Source organism: Hyperoodon ampullatus, assembly GCF_949752795.1.
Source record: "Hyperoodon ampullatus genome assembly, chromosome: 1".
Taxonomy (NCBI): Eukaryota; Metazoa; Chordata; class Mammalia; order Artiodactyla; family Ziphiidae; genus Hyperoodon; species Hyperoodon ampullatus.
Genome location: NC_136914.1, coordinates 94392044 through 94419991, shown reverse-complemented (window position 1 = coordinate 94419991; position 27948 = coordinate 94392044). Strand labels below are relative to the sequence as shown.

At 36.5% G+C, this 27948-nt stretch overlaps 1 protein-coding gene across 1 annotated transcript; it reads left to right on the top strand.

Annotated features, from left to right (window-relative positions):
- Positions 1 to 27922, top strand: PDCL2 (phosducin like 2; the record flags this gene model as incomplete). Its single annotated transcript, XM_079704242.1, has 5 exons — positions 1 to 115; positions 707 to 797; positions 14787 to 14930; positions 23905 to 24113; positions 27765 to 27922. The coding sequence occupies exons 1-5, from the start codon at positions 85 to 87 to the stop codon at positions 27920 to 27922; spliced, it is 633 nt and encodes a 210-aa protein (XP_079560368.1). The 5' UTR covers positions 1 to 84.
- Positions 27923 to 27948: the final 26 nt, after the last annotated feature.

Genomic DNA, 27948 nt, shown 5'->3' with positions numbered 1-27948 from the left:
AATGAAGATACAGAATGGAATGAAATTTTAAGAGGTTTTGGCATTCTTCCTCCAAAAGAAGAGCCAAAAGATGAAATTGAAGAAATGGTTTTACGTTTACAGAAAGAAGCAATGGGTATAGTTGTGCATTTGGTGGGCTGGGTGAAGGGAATTATACAGTTATGACAGTGATCATGTATTTCATGAATTTAGAGGGAGAGAGGACATTAGAAATAATTTAATATAAATCCCACCCATACTTTTGAAATTAGGATGCTGACACCTAAAATTTCTAATTCATGTGTTGAAAGTTACATGCTAGTTAATATCAGAGCTGAAATGCCCTGGTATCTAACCTAGTGAGCTTTTTTTTCTCTATCATATTTCTCTACCTTCTGATTACTTTCTGTTTTGATCATTCTATATAAAATGTCTTATTTGTTAAAATTTCCAGGTACTTGAGGAAATCTAAATTTATGAGGTCTAATTGATTTTCACATCTGCTTTTAAATGCAGCCTGGTAGTTCTGTGAACTCTGAGGCAGTAATAGCACTTTAAACAAACCTGAAGCAGTCAGCCACAATATAGTTTATATGCTGGAGAAACTGAAACATTAAAGATATTCTTGATCTCCATTTATCTAATATATTGTTTTTTCTAGACATGTGACTCTAAAGTAAAATTGGCTTTTAAATAACTCAGTTATCTACAACTTATTTTGTTTTAGTTAAACCATATGAAAAGATGACTCTTGCACAGTTGAAGGAAGCTGAAGATGAATTTGATGATGAAGATATGAGAGCTATTGAAATATATAGGTACAGTGATTCATTTGGATAATTTATGAGTTTTTGAATGAAGTATTGTAAGAATGAAACTAAGAATACGAGAATTGCTACTCCAGCTTTCTTTTGATTTCCATTTGTGTGGAATATCTTTTTCCATCCCCTCACTTTCAGTCTGTATGTGTCCCTAGGCCTGAAGTGGGTCTCTTGTAGACAGCATATATACAGGTCTTGTTTTTGTTTCCATTCCGTGAGCCTGTGTCTTTTGGTTGGAGCATTTATTCCATTCACATTTAAGGTAATTATCGATATGTATGTTCCTATTACCATTTTCTTAATTGTTTTGGGTTTGTTATTGTAGGTCTTTTCCTTCTTTTGTGTTTCCTGCCTATAGAAGTTCCTTTAGAATTTGTTGTAAAGCTGGTTTGGTGATGCTGAATTCTCTTAGCTTTTGCTTATCTGTAAAGGTTTTAATTTCTCTATCGAATCTGCATGAGAACCTTTCTGGGTAGAGTAATCTTGGTTGTAGTTTTTTCCCTTTCATCACTTTAAATATGTCCTGCCACTCCCTTCTAGCTTACAGAGTTTCTGCTGAAAGATCAGCTGCTAACCTTATGGGGATTCCCTCATATGTTATTTGTTGTTTTTTCCTTGCTGCTTTTAATATTTTTTCTTTGTATTTAATTTTTGATAGTTTGGTTAATATGTGTCTTGGCGTGTTTCTCCTTGGATTTATCCTGTATGGGACTCTCTGTGCTTCCTGGACTTGATTATTTCCTTTCCCATGTTAGGGAAGTTTTCAACTATAATCTCTTCAAATATTTTCTCAGTCCCTTTCTTTTTCTCTTCTTCTTCTGGGATCCCTATAATTCAAATGTTGGTGCATTTAATGTTGTCCCAGAGGTCTCTGAGACTGTCCTTAATTCTTTTCATTCTTTTTTCTTTATTCTGCTCTGTGGTAGTTTTTTCTACTATTTTATCTTCCAGGTTACTTATCCATTCTTCTGCCTCACTTATTCTGCTATTGATTCCTTCTAGAGAATTTTTAATTTCATTTATTGTGTTATTCATCATTGTTTGTTTGCTTTTTAGCTCTTCTAGGTCCTTGTTAAACATTTCATGTAATTTCTCCATTCTGTTTCCAAGATTTTGGATCATCTTTACTGTCATTACTCTGAATTCTTTTTCAGGTAGACTGCCTATTTCCTCTTCATTTGTTTGGTCTGGTGGGTTTTTAACCTTGCCCCTTCATCTGCTGTGTGTTTCTCTGTCTTCTCATTTTGCTTAACTTACTGTGTTTGGGGTTTCCTTTCCGCAGGCTGCAGGTTCATAGTTCCCATTGTTTTTGGTGTCTGCCCCCCGTGGCTAAGGTTGGTTCAGTCGGTTGTAGGCTTCCTGGTGGAGGGGACTGGTGCCTGTGTTCTGGTGGATGAGGCTGGATCTTGTCCTTCTGGTGGGCAGGACCATGTCCGGTGGTGTGTTTGGGATGTCTGTGACCTTATCATGATTTTAGGTAGCCTCTCTGCTAATGGATGGGGTTGTGTTCCTGTCTTGCTAGTTGTTTGGAATGGCGTGTCCAGCACTGTAGCTTGCTGGCCGTTGAGTGGAGCTGGGTCTTAGTGTTGAGATGGAGATCTCTGGGAGAGCTTTTGCCATTTGATATTACATGGAGCCAGGAGGCCTCTGGTGGACCAATGTCCTGAACTTGGCTGTCCCACCTCAGAGGCACAGGCCTGACACCCTGCTGGAGCACCAAGACCCTGTCAGCCATGTGGCCAGGTATGTGGGGAGTTTCTTGCCTTTTGGGAAGTCTGAGGTCTTCTGCCAGCATTCAGTAGGTGTTCTGTAGGAGTTGTTCCACATGTAGATGTATTTCTGATGTATTTGCGAGGAGGAAGGTGATCTCCACGTCTTACTCCTCCGCCATCTTGAAGGTCTCCTCCGGAACCAGTGATTCTTAAAGAACTGCTTTATTCAACAGTGTGAGTTGAGAAAGAACAGTATGAGTCTGGGGCATTTTGTAGTATCAGAAAGTTAAGGAAGTGCTAAAAACTTTTTTCAAGGCACAGGAGCCAAACTAAAAGATCTCAGATTGGCCAGAGTTGGAACAACTTGAACAACCAAATTAATTACTATAATATTGAATTATAAAATAAGTAATAAAGTAATTATCCTTGAGTCCTTATCCTATAGTGACATAGATAAGTAAATGAATACATGAACAAATTCAGAAGAAGTAACAATTCTTCCTCACTGAAGAATTCCAATTAATAAGTGTAGACAGAATGAGGAAAATAGAAAGATCACCATTAAAACACCATAGTAGTAATCCCCCATGGGCAAGATCTGCTGATAGATGCTAAAATGAGTTCGTGAAAGTTTAAATAGAAACCCAAATTTGAGGGATTTTCCAAAAATGACTGGCCAAGTGGACAGCAGCAAAGGTGAAGTAGAAAGCTCCAAGAATCCATCTGTCCACCTAGGTAGCAATTGTACTGGCAGAAATGGTCTGAAATTATGGCTTTGGAACTCTGGAGTCTATTTGAACACTTGTAGCTTACAGCATAAAGCTTGTCTGGTAAATTTCAGTTAGTATTGGTTGATTTCAGTCCTCAGTGTAGTAACAGCTATCCATCCCTCACCCCCCAGCCCCATGGAAGGCAGCTGTTTCAACAGCATCCTGTGTTTCTTGCTGGAGCCAGGGTAGGCAATAAGGACTTTGTCCTCAAATATCAGGATTCTGTGATCTGATTGCAGACTGCTGCTCTGAATGCAGAGGTACAGACCCAGAGACTGGCAGTCATTCTGTCAACCCTCACTGGCTCAAGTGGCTTCCGGGAGATTTTAAGGAGCCACTTCTGGTTTCTTTTTTTTAACATTCAAAAACAACCATATATATGGGGGAATTTAGAAAGCCTTGGGAAAGTTGAAGGCTCAGAAAAGACCTGAGAAGACCTTATGCTTTCACCTGAGGCTGATCCTGGCACAGACACACCCGATATAAAAAAACAAAAACAAAAACAAAAACATGGGTTGGAAGAAGAATCTGATTTCTCGAGTTACCAATTGAATGAAATATTCAGTTTTCAACAACAACAAAAAAAGCAGGCATAAAAAGAAACAGGAAAGTATGGCCCAGACAAAGGAACAAAGTAAATCAATACAAAATATACCTGAGGAAGCCAAAGTGTCAGACTTACTAGACAAAGACTTTAAGACAACTTAAAGATGCTCAAAGAGCTAAAGGAAGACATGGACAAAGACAGGAAAACATCATATGAACAAAATGAGAATAACAATAAAGAGATCGGAATTATAAAAAGGAACCAAGAAGACATTCTGATACCAAAAAGTACAATAATTGAATTGAAATATACACTCTAGAGCTTCAAAAGCAGATATGAAGATAGAGAAGATAGGGAAAATTTGAAGATAGGACAATTGAAAGTATTGAGTCTGAGAATAAAGAAGAGAGAACAGAGCCTAACTGGCCTTGTGGTACACTACTAGGTGAACTAGCATATATAGTATGGGGGTCCCAGCAGAGGAAAAGAGAAAGAAAGAAGCACAAATCATATTTGTAGAAATAATGGCTGAAAACTCCCCAAATTTGACAAAAGACATAAGTCTACAAATCCAAGGTGCTCAATGGACTCCAAGTAGGGTAAACTCAGAGACCCACACAAAGACACATCCCTTTAAAAGACTATCAGCCAATTTCTCCTCAGAAATCTTAGAGGCTGCAAGAGAAAAAAAAAACACCTGTCAGTCAAGAATTCCGTATTTGACAAAACTATGCTACAAGGATGAAGGAGAAATTAAGACATTCCTAGATAAAATCTAAGTGAGTTTCTTACTACAGCAAGTCCCCTACATATGAACGAGTTCCATTCTGAGAGCACATTCGTAAGTCTAATTTGTTCATAAGTCCAACAAAGGTAGCCTAGGTACCCAACTAACACAATTGGCTATATAATACTGTACTGTAATAGGTTTATAAACCTTTCACACAAAACATAAAAAACAAACACAAAAAATAAAACATTTTTAATCTTAACCTTGGAAAGTACAGTAGTATAGTACAACAGCTGGCACTTCTTAGCAGTACCAGCTACATCACTGCTGCTTTTACACTTGTTTCTGGACATCCTGGGCTTGAAATAAAGATACTGTACTACTGTACTATTGTACTGTATGCAGTACTGTACAGTAAAGTACCAAAAGTACAACCACTTGTAGAGGATGCATGCATGTGACAATGTACACCAGACACATGAACTAACTTACGTGATTGGACATGCAAATGCACCTTCGCATCTTTTAAAGTTTGCAACTTGAAGGTTCGTATGTTGGGGACTTACTGTACTAGAATTCCCCTAAAAATTAGCTAAAGGAGTCTGTCAGCCTGAAATTAAAGGGCACTAGACAGTAACTCAAAACCATACGAAGAATAAATATCATAGGTAAAGGTAACTGTATAGGTAAATATAAAAGCCAATATTACTGTATTTTTGGTTTTTAACTCCCTTTTTTCTATATGATTTAAAAGGCAAGTTTATAAAACAATAATTATAAATCGATATTAATGGACACAGTATATAACAATGTAGTCTGTAACAATAATGATATAAAGAGGGAGGGATCAAGATGTATAAGAGCAGAGTGTTTGTATGCTATTGAAGCTAAGTTGGCATTATTCACAGTAGGTTATTGTAAGAAATTAATTTTAATCCTTAAGGTAATCACTAAGAAATAACTAAAAGAATACAGAAAAGGAAAGAGAAAGGAAATCAAAATGGTATACCACAATACAAAAATACAAAAAGAAGCAATGATGGAAGAATTGAGGAACAAAAAGCATATAAGATATAGAAATACAGAAAATAGCTAAATGGCAGAAGTAAGTCCTTCCTTTTCAGTAATTACTTTGTTGTGTCAGTCCCAGCCTATCGATAGTGATGCTATTGGCTAGGAATGCCTGAGGCACTCACCTCCTGTATTACTCATAGCTGTGACTGGACTGGTTCCTGTGGTTTGTATTATGACTGTAGGATGCACTTCAGCAAGAAACTTTGAGAGAACTTCGAGGAAAAAGATTTATTCCTCAGAAATCCTGAAGAACACATAGCATGCCTGAGGGCCACTCAGCCAGGTCTGGTGGAGGGGTGGGAGTGGGACCTGCGTCTGTGCCTTTATTAGAGTCCATTGATGGGGTATCTAGGTTTCATGTGTTCACTCTTTATTGGCTAATGTAGAGCATAAGAGCTGGAATTAGAGCACAGGAAGGGAGAAGAGGGGTCACTCAAGTGGTCAGTTATCTAGGTTACCCAGGGCTCTCTGAAAGAAAGACTTTCATGGGTGGGAGCAGCCTAATTCCTTATCTGGTTGTTTTGCTAGTAGCTGTGTCATACAGCTGGCAGTATGGTTTTCAAGATGGATGTCTTTTAAAATAGGTGCCTCAGTAATCAAAAGCTTAATGTCAGGCACTTACATTACATACTTTAAATGTATATGGATTTTAAATTAAGCCAAGTAATCTAAAATTAAAGGCAGAAATTGGCAGAATGAATAAAAAGAAACACATCCAGATCCTGGAAAGTAAGCAATCTTGAGAAAGAACAATGTTGGAAGACCAATACTTCCTGATTTCAAAACTTACTACAAAGCAACAGTAATCAAAACAGTGTTATAGTGACGTAAGGATAGACATACAAACCAGAGGAATAGAATAGAGAGACCAGAAGGAAACTCTCTCATAAATAGTCAAATGATTTTTCAACGAGGTGTCAAGAACATTCAATGGGGAAAGGACAATCTTTTCAACCAATGGTGCTAGGCAAACTGGATATCCACATGCAGAAGAATAAAGTTGGACTCCTACCTCATATCATATATAAAGATTAACTCAAAATGGATCAAAGACCCAAATGTAAGAACTAAAACTATAAAACTCTTCAAACAAAACACGGGAATATGTCCATGACATTGGATTTGGAAATGATTTCTCGGATGACACCAAAAATAACAAAAGGCAACAAAAAGGAAAAAATAGATAAATTTGACTTCATCAAAATTTAAAATATCTGTGCATCAAAGGACACTATCAAGAAAGTGAAAAGACAACCCACAGAATGGGAGAAAATATTTGCAAATTAGATATACGATAAGGGATTACTAAGAATATATAAAGAACTCATAAAACTCAACAACAAAAAAACAAATAACTTAATTAAAAAACATGCAAAGGATTTGAATAGACATTTCTCCAAAGAAGGTATATAAATGGAAAATAAGCACATGAAAAAATGCTTAATATCATTAGTTATTAAGGAAATGCAAATCAAAACCACAGTGAGTTTCCATTTCACTCCCACCAGGGTGGTTATAATAAAGAAGACAGAAAAATAACAAAAGTGTTGGTGAACAGGTGGAGAATTTTGAATCACCATACATTGCTGGTGGGAATGTAAAATGGTGCAGTCTGGAATTTCTTCAAATATTAAACATAGAATTACCATGATCCAACAATTCCACTCCTAGATATGTACACCCAAGAGAATCGAAAACACAAAACGTGTACATGAATGTTCATAGTAGCAGCATTCACAATAGCCAAAAAGTACAAAGAAACTTACTGTCCATCAACTGGTGAGTGGATAAACAAAATATGGTGTATTCGTACAATGGAAAATTATTCAGCCATGTAAAGAAATGATGAACTGGTACATGCTACAACAGGACTGAACCTTGTAAATGTTATGCTAAGGAAGGAAGCCAGTGATAAAAGGTCACATTTTACATGATTCTACTTATATGAAATGTTCAGAATAGGAAAATTTATAGAGACAAAAAGCAGATTATTAATTTCCAGGGCCTGGGATGGAGGGGATAGAGAATAACTACAAATGGATATGGGGTTTCTTTTAGTACAGTAAAACTGTTCTGGAACTAGATAGTGGTAATGGATGCACAGCTTTGTGAATATTTTAAAAATCACTGAGTAATACACTTTAAATCGTTGAATTTTATTGTATATGAATTATGTTACAATTTAAAACTAAATAGTTTGGAGGAACTGCAATTCTCATAATATGATAACTTTGGGAAATAGTTTGGCAATTTCTTCTAAAGTTATATATGCATTTAACATATAACCTATCAATTAAATTCCTGGATATTTACTTGAGAGAATTGAAGGTATCTGTCAATACAAAGACTTGTACATGAATATTCATAATAGCCAGAAACTGGAAACAACCCAAAAGTCCATCGATATGATAAATGAATGCAAGGTGAATGAATAAACAAACTGTAGTGTGTTCATGAAAGGGAATACTACTCTGTAAGAAAGTAAGCAAACTACTGATACTCACAAACTTTGGTGAAATTTGAAAACATTATATGGAATTAAAGAAGCCAGACACAGGAGAGTATCTGATACATGAACATATACATCATTTTTAAAATGAAAAAATATTTTCCAAAATTGATACAATAAGAGAGAGGAAAGCATAATTAAGAAGATAGCCTGCTTCCTAAAATTTATTGTATAGCTGATTTTTCTCTACTTTTCAAGGCACAGATAATCCCTATGTTTTTACTAAGATGAAAAGCTTACTAATAAATTGCATATGACATTGTTACATTTATTGATAATATAATCTTACTATCACAATCAAACAAGGCTAGTACAGACGGGAAATAATAGACTCATGGATCTTAAGTTGGTTAGTCAAAATAATCACCTAGCTTTACTACTAAAAATTTTGATTTCTTGTGTGAATTGATTTCATGATAATATAATAAGCTAAATTCAGACTGTGGGAAAGTTTGGACAAGCAATCTAGTTTCCTTCAACAAAGAAATTTCTAGGGGAAAAATAGATGGAAAAGAATCTGTGTATTAAATGAGATTTAAGAGATATAATAACCACTCTATAAATCTAATTTGGATTCCCATTTGAATAAACAAACTTTAAAAATGGGGCCAGAACTTAATGCTACTGAACTGTATACTTAAAAATGGTTAACATGGTAAATTTTATGTTATGGATATTTTATAACAATTAAATAAAAATTTTAAATGGAGAAAATAGGATTATTTGAACAATATCTGAATATATTAAGGAATTACCATTGTTTTAGATATGATTATGCCATGTGAATCAAAAATTTTAAAGTATCCTCGTCTTTTAGAGATATATAATGAAATATTTACAGATGAAATGACATGATGTCTTATATTTGCTTCAAAATAGCCCTTGAAATGGGGAGTTAGTGGGGGTTGAGATGAAAGAGAATTGGCCATAGAAATTATTGATGGAAGATGCACACATCTGGGGTCGCTTTACTACTGTGTTAATAACCATCCATAATATGAAGTTAAAAATACACATTCCTGAGACCAGTACCAAGAGGTAATATTCAGTTACTTTGGGTTGAGTCTCAGGAATATGCCCATCTGTGGAACCTGCCATTCCCAAGTAATTCTCATGTGGGATGTCCACATGCCTCAACTTGATAAATACTGCTTTAGATTAATCTCACTTTTGAAACATAGATGCAAAAATCTTAAATGAAATATTAGCAAATAAAACAGTGTATTAAAATAAGCATATATAGTGAATAATTAAGGTTTATTCGAGGAATGCAAGGATCATTCAACAATCATAAATCTATTGATACAGTCACGTCAGCAGAATTTATTAAGATAATGCTAGCTCCTGTAACAAACAAATGCAAAATCTTAGTGGTTTCACACAAGAAAGTTCCTCACTCACAGATGATGCATGTTTTACAAGCTTCTTCTGAGCAGCTCTTCTCCAGGTGATGACTAGGAACCTGGGCTCTTTTTTTTTTTTTTTTAATTGGAGTATAATTGCTTTACAATGTTGTGTTACTTTCTGCTGTACAATGAAAAGAATCAGCCATATGTATACATATATCCCCTCCCTCTTGGACCTCCCTCCCACCTCCCACCTCCCACCCCATCCCACCCATCTAGGTCATCCCAGAGCACAGAGCTGAGCTCTCTGGGCTATACTGCAGGTTCCCGCTAGCTATCTGTTTTACATGTGGTAGTGTATTTATGTCAAACCTAATCTCCCAATTCATCCCACCATCCCCTTCCCCCACTGTGTCCACAAGTCCATTCTCTATGTCTGCGTCTCTATTCCTGCTCTGCCAATAAGTTCATCTGTACCATTTTTCTAGATTGCACATATATGTGTTAATATACGATATTTGTTTTTCTCTTTCTGACTTCACTCTATATGACAGACTCTAGGTCCATCCACATCTCTACAAGTGACCCAATTTCGTTCCTTTTTATGGCTGAGTAATATTCCATTGTATATATGTACCACATCTTCCTTATCCATTCATCTGTCGATGGACATTTAGGTTGTTTCCATGTCCTGGCTAATGTAAATAGTGCTGCAATGAACATTTCATTAGGGGCTTCATCATCTCAGAATCCTTAACATCCAGGCTTGTGGACCAGGAAGACATTATGAAAGATGGGATGGGACATTTCAGGGATAAGTCATAGAAATGTACATATCATTTTCACACATGTTCCACTGGACGTAATCCAGTCTCATGGCCCTAATCTAACTGCCAAGGACGCTGGCAAATATAGTCTTCCTGTGAGTCCTGGAAGAGGAAGCTATACTGATGAACACCCAAACAGTCTCTGCCACAGAGATTAAAGAGATATTACACACAGAAGTTCTTTCCCTTGCATATTCCACATCAAAAGTACAACTCTAATTCTGGTCACCAAATTCTAATATTATTTCAGTATCTCTGCTGTCACTTTGGATCTAAGGAAAAAGGAACCTGTAGCCTTTTAAAATTTTACTTATTGTTAAGAGAAAATTCTGTAGTAGTCTTGATAGTGCTGATTTAAAGCAAATCCCTCATTTAAAGCCAAAACAAAAGAGCAATGACAAAAAAAAACTTTAAGACTTTTTATAAAGCAGTTTTAGGTTCACAGCAAAATTGATGGAAGGTATAGATTTCCTATATAATATACCTCCTGCCTCACACATAACATAACCTCCCCCATTGTCAATATTCCCCACCAGAGTGATATATTTGTTATAACTGATGAACCTACATTGATACATCAGAATCACCCGAAGTCCATAATGTACATTACAGTTCATTCTTGGGTTTGGACAAATGTATGATGACATATATCCATCATTATGGTACCATTCACAGTATTTTCACTGCCCTAAAAATCCTCTGTGGTCTGCCTATTCATTCCTCTCCCCTGCCAACCCCTGATCTTTGTACTGTCTCCACTGTTCTGCCTTTTCCAGTCTGTCATATAGTTGGGATCATATAGTATGTAGCCTTCTTAGATTGGCTTCTTTCACTTAGTAATATGCATTTAAGGTTTCTCCATGTCTTTCCATGGCCTGATAGCTCATTTCTTTTTAGCACTGAATAATATTTCATTATCTGGATATACCACAGTTTATTTATCCATTCACCTACTGAAGGACATCTTAGTTGCTTTCAGCTTTTGGCAATTTATTTTATTGATTGATTGATTGATTGATTGCTGCATTGGGTCTTCGTTGCTGTGCATGGGCTATATCTAGTTGCGGTGAGTGGGGGCTACTCTCCGTTGTGGTGCGCGGGCTTCTCATTGTGGTGGCTTCTCGTTGTGGAGCACGGGCTCTAGGCGTGTGGGCTTCAGTAGTCATGGCCTGCAGGCTCTAGAGCGCAGGCTCAGCAGCTGTGGTGCACGGGCTTACTTGCTCTGTGGCATGTGGGATCTTCCTAGAACAGGGATCGAACCCGTGTTCCCCCTGCATTGGCAGGTGGATTCTTAACCACTGCGCCACCAGGGAAGTCCCCAACTTTTGGCAATTATGAGTAAAGTTGCTGTAAACATCTGTGTGCAGGTTTTTGTGTGGACATGTTTTCAGTACCTCTGGGTAAATATCAAGGAGCTTGATAGCTGGATCAAATGATAAGAGTATGTTTAGTTTTGTAAAAAAAAAAAAACCAAACGGCCAAACTGTCTTCCAAAGTGCCTGTACCATTTTGCATTCCCATCAGCAACGAACGAGAGTTCCTGTTTCTCCAGTCCTCTCCAGCATTTGGTGTTATCAGTGTTCCAGATATTGGCCATTCTAATAGGAGTGTAGTGGCCTCTCATTGTTTTAATTTTGTTTTCCTGTTGACATAGATGTGGAGCATCCTTTCATATGCTTATTTATCATCTGTATATCTTCTTTAGTGAGGTGTCTGTTAAGACCTTTGGCCCATTTTTTAAATCAGGTTGTTTTCTTATTGTGGAGTTTTTAGAGTTTTGTATATTTCAAATAACAGTCCAGTTCAGATACGACTTTTGCAAATATTTTCTCCCAGTCTCTGCTAAGGAGATAGGTTCCTAGAGACAACTGTTACAGGGGTTTTCTGATCACCAGAGTAGGGGATACTAGGGCCCAATTGGAACGTTAGTTCCAGATTCCCCAGTTTCTGGATTGCAGCGGAGAAAGCTGTTCCATTGGCAGACCAGTTTTGCAAAGTTGTTCTGGGAGTCTTCCTGGTAGCCCAGTCTGGAGCCTCCTCCTTCATCCTTCCATTAAGTTTGTAAAGCACTTAATTCCTCAGATTAAGCTTCTTGCTGCTTAAAATAGCTATAGAGGGCTTTCTGTTTATGTGACTGAATCACAACTGGTATGACTGTTAGGTGAAAAATGCAGGCCATTGAACACTCTGTCACTTCCTGATGGCAAAGCTAATCCAGGTTTTTATGTCTTTCCCTGCCCAATTCTGTTGAAAGTAAAGAAGAATGAGGAGGAGAAGGTGGAAGAGCGGAGGAAGAAGAAAAGTAGTTGATAGCTGCACCATTAAGTAGGGCATAGTGCCATCATTGGAACAAAAACTTCTTGAAAATTCTGAAAGATATTAAGCCAATGAGATCAAATGAGAGACATTAGTGATGCCAAATACTCAATGCAAACAAAATAGGGCTCCCAAAGGCTCTCTGGAGTGACTGTAAGTTCTGAATATCTGGGCCAGTAGAAGGAAAATTGAAGACCTTCAGTTTGAAGACTGAGAGGGCCCTAGACTTGGATTACTGTTCTTGACATTCTCCTCTAGGCTTAATTTTGCTTGGATTACTTGTTATATAAAGTGAGTGGTCTCGCTGGACATGTTTCTAATATGTGAAATAAGGACACAGTGTTTTAAAAGAGACCCAGGATTTTGTATATATTCAGGTTTGGTGAAGCCAACAGATCAGGAGATAATTGCCATTATTATTCACAGGTCTCAAGAGTAGGGGGCATGCCCCACAATGCAGGGCCACACAGGGAAGCACCAGTTGGTCAAGAGGCAGGAGGAGGGAGAGGCTAAGATGGATATGAGCCTTTATGTAGTTTCTGTGGGAAAGACGAGCTAGGAAGGGTAAGCAGATTTAGGATTGGCTAGTTGGAAAAAATTTGGCAAGCTCTGGACTGTAGTGCCTATCTCTAATTGTCTGGTACCAAGCCCAGGGGATGATTTGGGCAGGGGGATAGTGGCTCAGCCCAGTAAAGGAAGTAGTTGAGGGACTGGGCTCTGGATTGGTTGGTTTGCATTTGAGGACTGTGCTCTCTGGTGAGTGTTTGCTATCTTTGGGAACTAGCTAGCTCAGAGAGGGGCAGTCTCTCTAGGATCAGGAAGACCCCAGATGCCAGAGCTAAATATAGTAAGTCCCCTACATACAAACCTTCAAGTTGAGAACTTTCAAAGATGCCAAAGTGCCCCTGTATGCCAGCTATTGTACTGCACTACTGTACTTTTCAGGGTACTGTACTGTAAGATCAAAAATGTTTTATTTTTTGTGTTTGTAATTTATGTATTATTTGTGTGAAAAGTATTATAAACTTATTACTGTACAGTACTATATAGCCAATTGTTAGTTGGATACCTAGGCTGACTTTGTTGGACTTGCAAACAAATTGGATTTAATGAATGTGCTCTCAGAATGGAACTCGTTCGTATGTAGAGGACTTACTGTACAGAAAACAAGAAAATATAGTTAATACACAGAGAAAGAATGGGAGTAAGTACTTCCAGGTACTTAGAGATACACAGTCAGTAACTTTTAACATACTTGCAGATATGTCAGAACCATTTGGATTTGCTTCATAAACTCAAGTATTCAACAGCTAAATCAAAGTATGTAAATTTTGAGATTTGTTTAACAAGGTTTTAAGGTTCTCTATAGATGAATAACTAGGTAACATTTATGAAAGGCTCATGGTGTGCTAGACACTGCCCTAAAAAGTTTATGTGTTTACACTTAATCCCGAACAATCCCATGCAAGCAGATTTTAGTTTTATTCACATTGGGGGAAACTGAAGCTTGGAAAGATTAAATAACTTGCCCAAGTCCACGCTACTAGTAAGTGGGAGCTGGCACTTAAACCCAGTTCAGTCTGACCTTAGAGTCCATACTCATAATCACTCTTTCTCTACCACCTCTCTACCTGCAATACATTTATAACAATTAATTGCATATATTCACAAAGGCTTTGAACTGAAAGTCAGCTTAGCATGATAATTAAGAGCATGTCAATGGAGATAGTAATAGTACTAACTTCACAAAGTTTTTGCAAGGATTAAATTAGTTAACGCACTTAAAACAGCACCTAGCAACATAGTAAGCCCTCAATAAATGTTAGTTATTATGTATACTCTCCCTTTATTTATTTAAGCCGTATATGAGAATTTGTTGGCCCAATGTCTAAATAAACTCTCTATAGCTATGATTGACTTAGTCTTAAACAAAAATAAAGTCAGTAGCTAATTTCTTATACTTTACAATACCCATGATAAAGCAAATACCCACATAAAAAGAGAAACTGGCATTGTAAAGCTGTTAATAGTTACTCTTTAAAGTGTTTGATATGTACTAGCATTACATTCATTGCTCTAAATTATTACTGTATATGGGGGTGGCCTTAAGAATATAACAATATTCTTATGTAATTTAATTTCTTTTTTTTAATAGAGAAAAGCGGTTACAGGAATGGAAAGCTCTTAAGAAAAAACAAAAATTTGGGGAATTAAGAGAAATTTCTGGAAATCAGTATGTGAATGAAGTCACAAATGCAGAAAAGGATGTGTGGGTTATAATTCACCTATACAGATCAAGGTAATTACCATAGCTTTTTGCAAAAGGCTAATATACTAATTTTTAGTATACGTATTTCTGGTTTTAATGTTGTATAAAGCATATAACAAAGATTAATCAAGAAAAATAAAGTAAATCAACCATACTTCAATTAAAAAAAGAAAAATATGGGCTTCCCTGGTGGCGCAGTGGTTAAGAATCCACCTGCCAATGCAGGGGACACGGGTTCGAGCCCTGGTCTGGGAAGATCCCACATGCCGCGGAGCAACTAAGCCCGTGCGCCACAACTACTGAGCCTGCATGCCACAACTACTGAAGCCCGCGTGCCTAGAGCCCGTGCTCCGCAACAAGGGAAGCCACTGCAATGAGAAGCCCATGCACCGCAACGAAGAGTAGCCCTCGCTTGCCACAACTAGAGAAAGCCCACGCGCAGCAACAAGGACCCAACACAGCCAAAAATAAATAAATAAAAATATATGTGTAGAGTCACTGGCTTCAGGGATTAAATTAGGTATTTTAATATATTTTCATGTCTATTTATTTATTTATTTATTTTTGGCTGTGTTGGGTCTTCATTTCTGTGCGAGGGCTTTCTCTTGTTGTGGCAAGCAGGGGCCACTCTTCATCGCGGTGCGCGGGCCTCTCACTATCGCGGGCTCTCTTGTTGCGGAGCACAGGCTCCAGACGCGCAGGCTCAGTAGTTGTGGCTCACGGGCCTAGTTGCTCCGCGGCATGTGGGATCTTCCCAGACCAGGGCTCGAACCCGTGTCCCCTGCATTAGCGGGCAGATCCTCAACCACTGCGCCACGAGGGAAGCCCTTCATGTCTAATTTAAAGAACTTGTCATACTTCTTAGAAAAATAAGTACTGTTTGACAGTTAATTTAAAAAACTTATAGAAAATTTCAAACATACAGAAAAGTAAAAAGAATGATAAAATGAGCACCCTAAATACCAGCCAGGTAGATTCAACAATGAACATTTTGCCATATTTGTATCATTTTGTTTATATGTGTATGTGTGTGTATTTGTAGAACCATTTCAAAATAAATTATGCGATGCTTTAATCTGAAGTACCTCAGCATGCATCTTCAAAATATAAGGGCATTTTTCTATATAACCATTTTCTCACCTAATACCTAGGCAGTCCTTACTCAAATTTCTTCAACTGACTTCAAAATCTCTTTCATAAATACATATATTTTTGAACAAGGGTCCAATCAAGGATCATGCAGTGCATTTGGATATATCAGGTCTCTTAAGCCTCTCTCTTGTTTTTTTTCTTGGCCGAGCCACATGGCTTGCAGGATCTTAGCTCCATGACCAGATATTGGGGCCATGGCAGAGAAAGCACTGAGTCCTAACCCCTGGACTGCTAGGGAATTCAGCTCTTAAGTCTCCTTTAACTGAATAATTCCCTTGCATTCCCTTATTCCCCCAAAACAGATAATTTTAGAGTGCCTAGTTGTATTAAGTATAACCCATATGTCCCCAGGCCTCACCAGCCTGCTGTAACAGTTACCAGGAAGAGTGGACTTTTCCCTAACTCCTGGCCAGAGGAGCTGCTAGCTCCCATAGTTTCACACATCTCTCATGGAAATAGCCCCTCTAGCTTTTGGTCCCAGCCCCTCTGCCTGGGCTCCAAGCCAAATAAGAACAGAGGTCATGACAGTAGCCCTCATGTCCTCATCTCATTCTCTGTATAAAAAATTTCTTCTCTCTTCAGATCCTCAGAGAAATTCTGAACAGAGCAACTTAGGCAAATTAGAACCCTGCTGTTTACCAACTCACCAGTTTCTCAAACAAATTTTAATAGGACACCATGCCCCATAAAAGAAGACATTACTTTTCTTGTAACTAAAAAGATTGGTAATTAATTTTTGAGTAGTTTAAAGCCTTAAAAAGAATCAATTCCCATTTTACCTGTACCACTTATATGGTAAAACCAACATGTAAATGCTGCTGATATTCATTCTTCACAAATAGGTATGAGAAACACTGACATTTATAATACTGGGATCTGTGTGTGATAAATGTTATATACTGAAGTGATGCACTGAATGTCTTTTCTGAGATGCATTCTGATTAGCAGAATAGATGTTGGTTTTGAATGCTCATACCATAGTATAAAATTTACTTTAATGGTTATTTCTAGATAAATAACTAGTTTTGACCAATAATTTTCAAAAATTCATAAAAGAGGTTGAATGTGTTTTAGTCTCATCTAGTCTGTTTCAAACTGTTATGCTTTGATGGACTCAAAGAGTAAGAATCTGTTTTCATAATAGTTTAAGTATTTATGACCTTCTCAGAAAGTTCCTGGGGGGCAGTCTAAGATAGTTACATAAAATACATGTTTTGGGACTTCCCTGGTGGTCCAGTGGCTAAGACTCCACACTCCCAATGTAGTGGGCCCGGGTTCGATCCCTGGTCAGGGAACTAGATCCCACATGCTGCAACTAAGAGTTCGCATGCTGCAACTAAAAGATTCCACACACCGCAACGAAGATCCCGCGTGCCGCAACTAAGACCCAGCGCAGCCAAGAAAAAATAAAATTAGTTTTCTTGACATTAAGAAAATGTATTAATGTGTTAGTACAAAATTAAGAAAATTAATCTATAATCAAAGTTATAAAGCAGAAAACAATTATTTGTTACACATGTTCTTTAGAAAAGTCTAGTTTTTAATAACTTTTTAATAATGTAAAGTATAACTGATAAATTTGTGCTTCTAGCTGCCTTCTAAAAATTTTACAGGAGGGTAAGAGTTTGTTTTTTAACTAGATTCCTAAGTTCTGTAATTTTAATGTCTCTTTGCCATTAAGTTTATAGGCTCAGCCTGCTTAGGTTACCTTAAAGGGATCTAGTTCACTCTGGGCCAGTGAACCTAGTGGCTTAACTTCAAGTCATCCTTGTTTTCGATTTTATTCAGTCTTACGCCTGTGTCCAAGTTCTAATTTGGGGCTTCTACATTATTCCTGTACCCAACTGTATATTTTGAACCTCAAATATCATAACTAGGCCCTTAACTTGTTTTCGGATGTCATAGGTCTCCCTTAGTTTTTACAGATCTTCTGGGGTTCAATTCTGGCCCTTGAACCCCAACACCAAGTCTTTTCCCTACCGCTTGCTGTCAGAACTGCCTTCAGGTAGCCACTTTCTCCCTGCACTGCAGTCTGTTGTGCCATACTCTCCTAATTCCATACTTTTCACCACCACCACCAATGCCCACCTGCCTTCCTCCATTAACACCACCCACCCCATAAGTGGGTCATACCACCGACTCAGCTCTCATTGTGATAGTAATCATAAAATTCTTCTAAATTAGATATTTGTGGGTGCATTTCACCTATTTGAGGGAAACTGAAACTTATAAAGTACTTATGTCGTTGCTTTGTGTGGAAAACTGATTTAAGTTAGGCAGTACATGTTTTTCTAATATTACTTTTAGTATGCTGTCCACTAAAATAAAGCAGTATCTAGATTTGTTGCAGGTTATACTTATCAGAATACATATGTATACATATATTCTGAAATGTAAATTAAATATATAATGCATTTAATTTGTTTTTCTCTTAGCTTTTTGTTACATAAATTGTAACATATACATATATACATATACACATATAACATCACTTAGTGTTAAGCTGATTTCTGAGGATTTTGTAGATGCTGAAGGTGCAAAGGCATATAAGGCATCTATCTCTCCCATTAAAGATATTTCAGTAGAGGGAGACAATTAGATGTAATAATAATATCTTTTAGGTGCTATGATTGAATTCTATACAGAGTAGAGTAAAGGCACTGAAGAGGGAGTAGTAAGTTCTACTCTTAGAGGGTGGAAGTACAGAACTTTCTGTGAAATAATTCTTGGTCTTGACCTCAAAAATTAAGAAAAGATTCCCCGAGTTTACAGAGTTGGAGGAAGTAGACAGACTGAATGGGGTATTTCCGATGGGGTATGCAGCTTGAACAAAGGTACAGTAATAAGAGGGATCATCTTGCTTTAGAGGACCTTGAGCAATATGGTGGCAGGCAGACAATAATGCTGGAGAGATAGGCAGGAGCCAGACCACAGAGAACCTTGAAAGCTACCCTGAGGAGCCCAGACTTTATCCTGAAGGCAGTGAGGAGCCATTGGAGGATTTTACAATCGAGGGAAGGGCATTTGTTGCATGATGAGATTTTCCTGCTGAGCCAACTTTGTCAGTAGGGTCTAGGATGGGTTTGGGGAACCATGACTGGAAACACAGAGACCAATTAGGACAATCTGATGTTGCTCAGATGAGACAGGAAAGGAGGAAAGCAGTAGAGAAAGAGAGGAGAGGATAGGTATAAGATAAGGAGGTAGAATCAATATAACTTGATGACTTATTAGATATTGTAGAGGAAAGGGAGATTTTTTGGCCTGAGTGCACTGAGAAAATACAGATGTATTATGGTACAATGTATTATGGTATAGTTTAGATGAGAAAAGCTATAGATGAGCAGCTCATGAGCCAGTATCAAAGATTACTAAATTAATGTATGTTTATATATGTCAGATGAAAGTAAAATATTTAAGTTAAAATTATTTTTGTGTGATTCCCTGCTTTGACTTTTTTACCTTTGGTCCTGCTTTATCCATTTCCCCCACCTCTGGCAGCCACCAGTCTGTGCTCTGTATCTATGAGCTTTTTTTTCTTTCTTTCTAGATTCCACATATAAGAGAGATCATATGGCATTTGCTTTTCTCTAACTTATTTCACTTATCATAATACCCTTTAGGTACATTCGTGTTGTCCCAAAAGGCAAATTTTTGTTCTTTTTTATGGCTGAATAATATTCCAATGTATATATACCACAATTTCTTTGTCCATTCATCCATTGATGGACATATAGGTTGTTTCCATATCTTGGCTGTTGTAAATAATGCTGCAATGAATATGGGAGTGCATGTATCTTCTCGAGTTAGTGGTTTTTTTCTCCAGATAAATAACCAAAGGTAGAATTGCTAGATCATATGGTAGTTCTATTTTTAATTTTTTGAGGAACCTCTATACTTTTTCCATAGTGGCTGTACCAGTTTACATTCCCACCAACAGTGCACAAGAATTCTCTTTTCTCCATATCCTTGCCAACATGTTATTTCCTGTCTTTCTGATAATAGCCATTTTAATAGGTGTGAGGTGATATCTCACTGTGGTTTTGATTTGCATTTCCCTGATGATTAACAATGTTGAGTATATTTTCATGTACCTGTTGGCCGTCTGTATGTCTTCTTTGGAAAAATGTGTATTCAGATCTTCTGCCCATTTTTAAATCAGATTTTTTTTTTTGCCATTGAGTTATATGAGTTCTTTATATATTTTGATATTAGCTCCTTATCAGACATATGATTTGCAAATATTTTCTCCCATTCAGTAGGTTGCCTTTCATTTTATTGATAGTTTCTTTTGGTGTGCAGAAGCTTTTTAGTGTAATGTAGTCTCATTTACTTCTGCTTTCCTTGCTTTTGCTTTTGGTGTCAGATTCAAAAAATCATTACCAAGACCTATGTCATTGCTTATGTTCTCTTCTAGGAGTTCTGTGGTTTCAGGTCTTACATTCAAGTCTTTAATCCAATTTGAGTTAATTTTTGTGTATGGTGTAAGATAGGGATCAAGTTTCATTTTTCTGCATGTGGCTGTCCAGTTTTCCCAACACCATTTATTGAAGAGACTGTCCTTTCCCCATTGTATATTCTTGCCTTTTTTTGTCATAAATTAACCATATAAGGTGTGGGTTTATTTCTGGGCTCCCTATGCTGTTCCATTGATCTTTGTGTCTATTTTTATGCCAGTGCCATAACATTTTAATTACTATACCTTTATAATACAGTTTGAAATCAGGAAGCAAGATGCCTCCAGCTTTGTTCTTTCTCAAGATTGCTTTGACTATTTGGATTTTTTGTGATTCTATTCATATTTTAGGATTATTTGTTCTCTTTCTGTGAAAAATTCCATTGGCATTTTGATAAGGATTGCATCAAATCTGTAGATTGCTTTGGGTACTATGAACATTTTAACAAAAATAATTTCCAGTCCATGAGCACAAAGTATCTTTCATGTTTGTTTCTTTTTCAATTTCTTTCATTAATGTCTTGTAATTTTCAATATGCAGGTCTTTCACATCCTTGGGTAAGTTTATTCCTGGGTATTTTATTCTTTCTGATGCAATTATAAATGGGATTGTTTTCTTTATTTCTCCTTCTGATAGTTCATTATTAGTGTATAGAAACACAGCTGGGTTTTGTGAATTGATTTGTTTTATCTTGCAACTTTACTGAATTCTTTTATTCAGTTTTTTTTTGATGGAGTCTTTAGGGTTTTCACATATAATATCATGTCATCTGCAAATAGTGACAATTTTACTTCTTCCTTTCCTATTTGGATGCCATTTCTTTATTTATTTATGTATCTTGCCTAATTGCTCTGGCTAGGACTTCCAATATTATGTTGAATAAAAGTGGTAAGAGTGGGCATTCTTGTCTTGTTCCTCATCTTGAGGAAAGGCTTTCAGCTTTTCACTGTTGAGTATGACATAATCTGTGGGCTTGTCATATATGGCCTTTATTATGTTGAGATACATTCCCTCTATACCCACTTTGTTGAGATTTTTTTTTTAATTTGTGAAACAAGTTTAGCAAAATATATTGAGGATAAAGGCCAGAAACTGGTAAAGAAAAGCCAAATTAAAAAATATACAAGTCTTCCCCCAAATATTGATAAGACCTAGCGCATTACCATTGATTTCAGTTTTCAGCGTCTGTTTAAAAATGGAGCAAGAACTCAAAAGTACATGTGAAGCAATTTGAGTGCAGAAATCCTTATTCTTCCTCTATCATTTATGTTTGTCTGGCTTACAATGAACTAAACTGCAATTTTTTTCTTAGTGGTTCAGCTTTATCATGTTTTTCCAAAGCATGCATTTGATTTTCTTAAGAACTACAACGATTTTTGTTGTCCCATTTTTATTTATTTGTTAATTATAATAAAATGTGCAATGGGCATAAATAGGTGTAGAGGGAAAAAACAGACAAAAGTCCAGAAGGGTTACCACCTGCCTGGGGCATGCAGTATGCCCTGGCATGAGCCACTCAGTTAAGAGAGCTTCGACTTCAACTATAGGTGTGACAAGTTTTAGGAGTTGAGAATACAAAGGGGAATAAGATGCTTTTATGGTATAGTACAAGAGGCCAATTAAACATTATATATATATTTTGAAAGGACATATAAAGTGTAGTACAAGAGAAAAAAGTACTAATTTTGTCTGTTTAAAGAACTTTTCCCTAATTAACATCAGTTCACACAAATATTTCTTTCCTCTACACTGTTGTTTCAAATATGCTGTATATGAATGATGAGAAAATGCATACAAAGGAGAAATACATGTATGAAATTCAGTGTTGTTGTGGGGTTTTTTTACATCTTTATTGGAGTTTTTTTTTTTTTTTAAGAAAATACTGATAAAGATCCAATTTTTTTTTTGGTTGAGGGAGGAGGGGAGATGAAGTTCATCAGCTGTTGATATCAGAATGGGTAGGACTGCCCAGTGAATGTGTCTAGAATTAGAAAAGGGTCTAGGACATAATTACTAGGAATATCTACATTTGAGGTATAGACAGAAGAAGGAAGTCAAAGGAGTCAAAAGGAAATTAATAGAAAGTGTTATCACAGAAGTCAAAAAAGGAGAGCCCTTTAACAAGGGAAGTGAACAGAACATAGAGATTTTTTTTTAGCTTTTTCATCTAGGCTGTGACCAGAAGGAGAGAGAGTAGTTTATTAGAGGGAGAGTAAGAAGGGACTTTTTTAAAAATTTAGTAATTTGAATATGTTTATGTAAAGTGGAGAAGGAAAGGTTAAGAAAACAGGAAGAGAGGGAAGCAGAATAACAAATAAAGGCCCCATAGGAAATGGAAAGAGTGTGGGATAAAGCAGAGGATTAGCTTTGAAAGAATTTGATAAATCTGTGAGTGAGTGATAGACTGAGAGAAAAGGGACTAATTAAAGTGTGAGTGTAATGAGAGTTAAGTGATAGAGCAGGAAGAATTGTAGGTTTTGGTTACATTTCCAATCAATTTTAAATTTCTGATGAAGAATAGTTCTGGATGATGGGGAACAGGATATGGCATGTCAAAGAGAAGGATGGATGAAGTTTGTTAGAGTAAAGGAATTCAAGGAAGCTGGAAATAAGAACTTCAGATGTGATGATCTCATGTGGAAATAAACCCTTGATGAAGAGTTGGGATCCCCTTGTTTCAATTCAGAGCCGCTAAGGAGTCCCTAGATATGTCCTTTGTTTTTCTTTTCTTTTTTCTTTCTTTCTCCTCCCCACCACTGCCCCCCCATCATGTGCTATAAAATAGGAACTGGCTCGATTAAATTGATACTAAGTCAGACGTGGTTAGCTTCAGTTAGGCAGCAAATTCCTGTGGTAGCAAGCTTCATTCCCAGGCTATAACGGTGTTTGTAATAAAAATGAGAGAACTTGGGACTTCCCTGGTGGTCCAGTAGCTAAGGCTCCATGCTCCCAATGCAGGGGACCCGGGTTCAATCCCTGGTCAGGGAACTAGATCCCACAATATGCAACTAAAGATTCCACAAGATGCAACTAAAGATTCCACAAGGTGCAACTAAAGCTCCCACAAGACGGAACTAAATATCCCACAAGACGCAACTAAAGAAACTGCATGCCGCAACTAAAAGATCCCTCATGCTGCAACAAAGATCCTGCGTGCCACAACTAAGACCCAGTGCAGGCAAATAAATAAATAAATATATTTTTTAAAAAAATCAGAGAACTCTATAGTTCATCCTTATTAAAGGTAAAAATAGAGGATAGCAATTGATATGCTCTTATATTAAAAGAATATCTAAAGATATATTTTTGTCATGGAGATGTTTCACTTATTTTATTAGATTGAGATGAGTAGTCTTGTTTTTTAACAACGTTGTGTGTACTGTTTCTCTTTTTAGCATCCCAATGTGTTCGTTGGTTAACCAGCATCTTAGTCTCCTAGCAAGAAAGTTTCCTGAAACTAAATTTGTTAAAGCCATTGTGAATAGCTGTATTCAACACTGCCATGACAATTGTTTACCAACAATTTTTGTTTATAAAAATGGTCAGATAGAAGGCAAATTCATTGGAATTATAGAATGTGGAGGGATAAATCTCAAGCTGGAAGGTAATGATGTTACTTTTAAATTCATTTGTAAAACAACTTCTATAACATATATCATGAAAGTTTATTTTCATAAAACATAAGTTTTTTCCTCTTATTTCTTATTTCCTCTTACTTCTTTTTCTTCTTAGATGCCTCCAGATTAATTTTCCTACATTAATACTATCATAACATGCATTTCCTTAAATCCTTAATGGTTCCTTGTTTCAAATAAGTTAAAAATTCAGAATCATATGCTTGAAATTTTCAGCCCATCTATACAATTATACTTCTCAGTGCTTCCTAGTTGCTGCTCCAGCCAGGCTGGTCTTCAACCACTACCTCAGATGCACTTAACTCATTTATGGCTTTATACTTTGTTTCATACTCTTTCCCTATACCCCAAATACCCTACCCTACTTTTTTCTTCCATCCAAACCCTATTCCTTCATGGGTCTCCTAGGTTACCATTTATTCCATTATGTGATTCTGGACCAATTTATAATCTGTTTTCATCTTCTCTACTGAATTTCTATAGCATATATTCTCTATACAACTTATTTTCCACTTACCTACATACTGTCAGATTTTGTTGGTTAACCAATTCCCTTTGAGTTTTGTCTCCCTAACAGGTACGAGGACTATGCCTACTACTATTTTCTTTTTGACAGTACACAGCACAGGACTTTATATTTTTACCTTTTTAAATAATGTTTACTTTCTAACCTAGTTCTAAGACCATATTCTTCAGTTAGTCATTTCTTGGAACTGCTTTAATCCTGTATTATTAAAATCTTTCTCTCAGACAATCGTATTAAAGCCATTGTGAATAGCTATTTTTAACAGCTTTTCTTTCACTCTCTCATTCCCCTAAAACTGCTTTTGGCCTTACTAAGACCTCCAGTATTTTGATTGTTCCAGAATTTTCCTTCTCCCAGTCTCTAAGGCCCCTCTTTGTTTTACTACCTTGTTTTTTCAGCTTGTACCTTATCCTCTAAATTTAAAAACTACATAAGAATACAGACCATAATATAGTAACTATTCATGTAATCATTACCAAAAATAACAAATGTGAACATTTGTTCATGTTTGCTTCAGCTATTTGTTTATTATTGAAAAAACAGTACAGATATTGTTGAGGTTACCTGTATTTCCATTCCTAATCCTGTTCCCCTCCCTGCCTCACTAAGCAATCACTATCATGAATAGTGTGTTATCTGGTCCATGTTTTTTTTTAATTTTTATATTTGAAAAAAAAATTTTAATTGTAAAATACACATAACATGAAATTTACCATTTTAACCATTTAAAAATGTACAATACAGTATTATTAACTATAGTTATTGTGGTATACATTACATACCTGGGACTTAATTTATAAATAATGTTATTTTATTTAATCATTTTAAAGTATATCTTTAAGTGACATTAAGTATTGATATATTTTCACTGTTGTGTTGCTATCATCACCATTATCCATCTCTAGAACTCTTTGCATCTTTCATAACTGCAACTCTATATCCTTAAACAATAACTCCCTATTCTCTGTTCCCTTCAGCCCCTGGCAACCACCATTCTGCTTTCTACCTCTGAATTTGACTCCTCTCAGTGAGGAGTGTTTGTCCTTTTGTGACTGGCTTATTTCACTCGGCATAATGTCCTCAAGGTTAATCCATGTTGTAGCATGGGTCAGGATTTCCTTCCTCTTTAAGGCTTTAAGGCTGAATAATATTCCATTGTATGTTTTTATAGCACATTTTGTTTACCCATTAATGTGTTGATGGAAAGATTTGTTGCTTCTATCTTTGGCTGTTGCAAATAACGCTGCTATGAACATGGATGTGCAAATAACCTGTTCTAGTCCCTGTTTTCAGTTCTTTTGAGTGTATACTCAGAAGTAGAGTTGCTAGATCATATGATAATTCTACTTTAATTTTCTGAGCCACAGCATACTGTTTTCCATAGGGGCTGCACCATATTGCACTCCCACCAACAATACACAGGAGTTCTAATTTCTCTGTATCCACACCAACACCTGTTACGTTGTTTTATTTTTTAAAATAGTAACCATCCTAATGTATGTGATGTGTTTTTCCCCCACTGGCTTTTAATATTTCCAGTGTCATTTTTCAGGATTAAAAAAAATGCTTCAGGGCTTCCCTGGTGGCGCAGTGGTTGAGAGTCCACCTGCCAATGCAGGGGACACGGGTTCGTGCCCAGGTCTGGGAAGATCCCACATGCCGCGGAGCGGCAGGGCCCGTGAGCCATGGCCGCTGAGCCTGCGCGTCCGGAGCCTGTGCTCCGCAGCGGGAGAGGCCACAGCAGTGAGAGGCCCGCGTACTGCACAAAAAAAAAAAAAAAAAAAAAAAAGCTTCAATCTGTTTCTGAAATTTCTCCTATGTTCCACTGGTCTGTTTGTCTATCCCTGAATCAATACAGCACTGTGTTAATTACTGTACCTTTCTAACAATCTAGTTGTCTCTAGTAGAGCAAGTCTTTTTCAAAATTTAATATAAATGTTGGAATTAGTCAAGTTCTGTGAGAAATACTGTTGGTTAGTTATTAGAATTATATTTATAGATTAATTGTTGGAGACTTGATATCCTAATAACAGTGAATGTTCCTATCCATGAATAAGATATAGCATGTCACTTATTTTGGTCTTCTTTCATTTTTTGGTAATTTTCCTCATAAATATAATATATTTACAGTTGGCCCTTGAACAACACAGGGGTTAGGAGCACTGACCCCATGCAGTCGAAAATCCACACATAACTTTACAGTTGGCCCTCTATATCTGCGGTTCTGCATCTGTGGATTCAACCAACCATGGATCACGTAGTACTATAATATACATTTACTGAAAGAAAATCCACGTATAAGTGAACCCCTGCAGTTCAAACCTGTATTGTTCGAGGGTCAATTGTATTACTTTTCATAATGTAATATATTTTGTAATTTTCCTCATAGGTGTATTTTGTAATTTTCCTCACAAATGGTCTGTTCATTTATACAGTGCTTAGGAATAAATTTAACAAATATGGAATTTGCAGGGTTGGGGGATTTTGGTTATCAGTTCAGTTCTTTTCAGTTTCTCTCTTGAATATGTTTTCGTAATTCACATTTTTGTTGAAATTTTCCCACTAAAATTTTCAAATGTACTGGCATACTTTTTTTCTCATAGTAGTCTCATGGCTTTAAAATCTTTACTTGGTTATGCCCCATGTAAAATCTTTATACTATTTGGTTTCTTTCCTTTACTTGTGATCATTTTTGCCCAAGGTGTGTCTATTAGTCTCCTCAAAGAATCAACTTTTGATTTTGTTGGTCACCTCTACTGATTTTGTTTTTCTACTTTTGCTAAAGTCTTTTCTTCATTATATGCCTCATTCTGCTTTCTTTGGGTTTACTTTATTGTTTTTTTTTCCTAACTTCTTGATTTGTACTTTCAAAGCACTATTTTCAGTCATTTTAAAATAAACATATTAACCATAATTTCTCCCTTTAAGTATAACTTTGCTGTATCCAATGTGTATCTTGATATTGTAGTACTTTCATTGTAATCTAGTTCTAAATATATCATCATTTCCACATTTATTTTATTAGAGTCAACTTCTGTTTCATATAGATGTTCCAAGATTTTTATCTGATTTATTGATGGATTATTTATTGCAGAACTTGAATGGAAGCTAGCAGAAGTTGGAGCAATACAGACTGATTTGGAAGAAAACCCCCAAAAAGTCATTGTAGATGTGATGGTATCTTCAATTAGAAACACTTCTATTTATGATGACACTAATAGCTCAAACAGTGATAATGATGATACCAAATAGAAATATTTAATAAGTAGCTTTAAAGT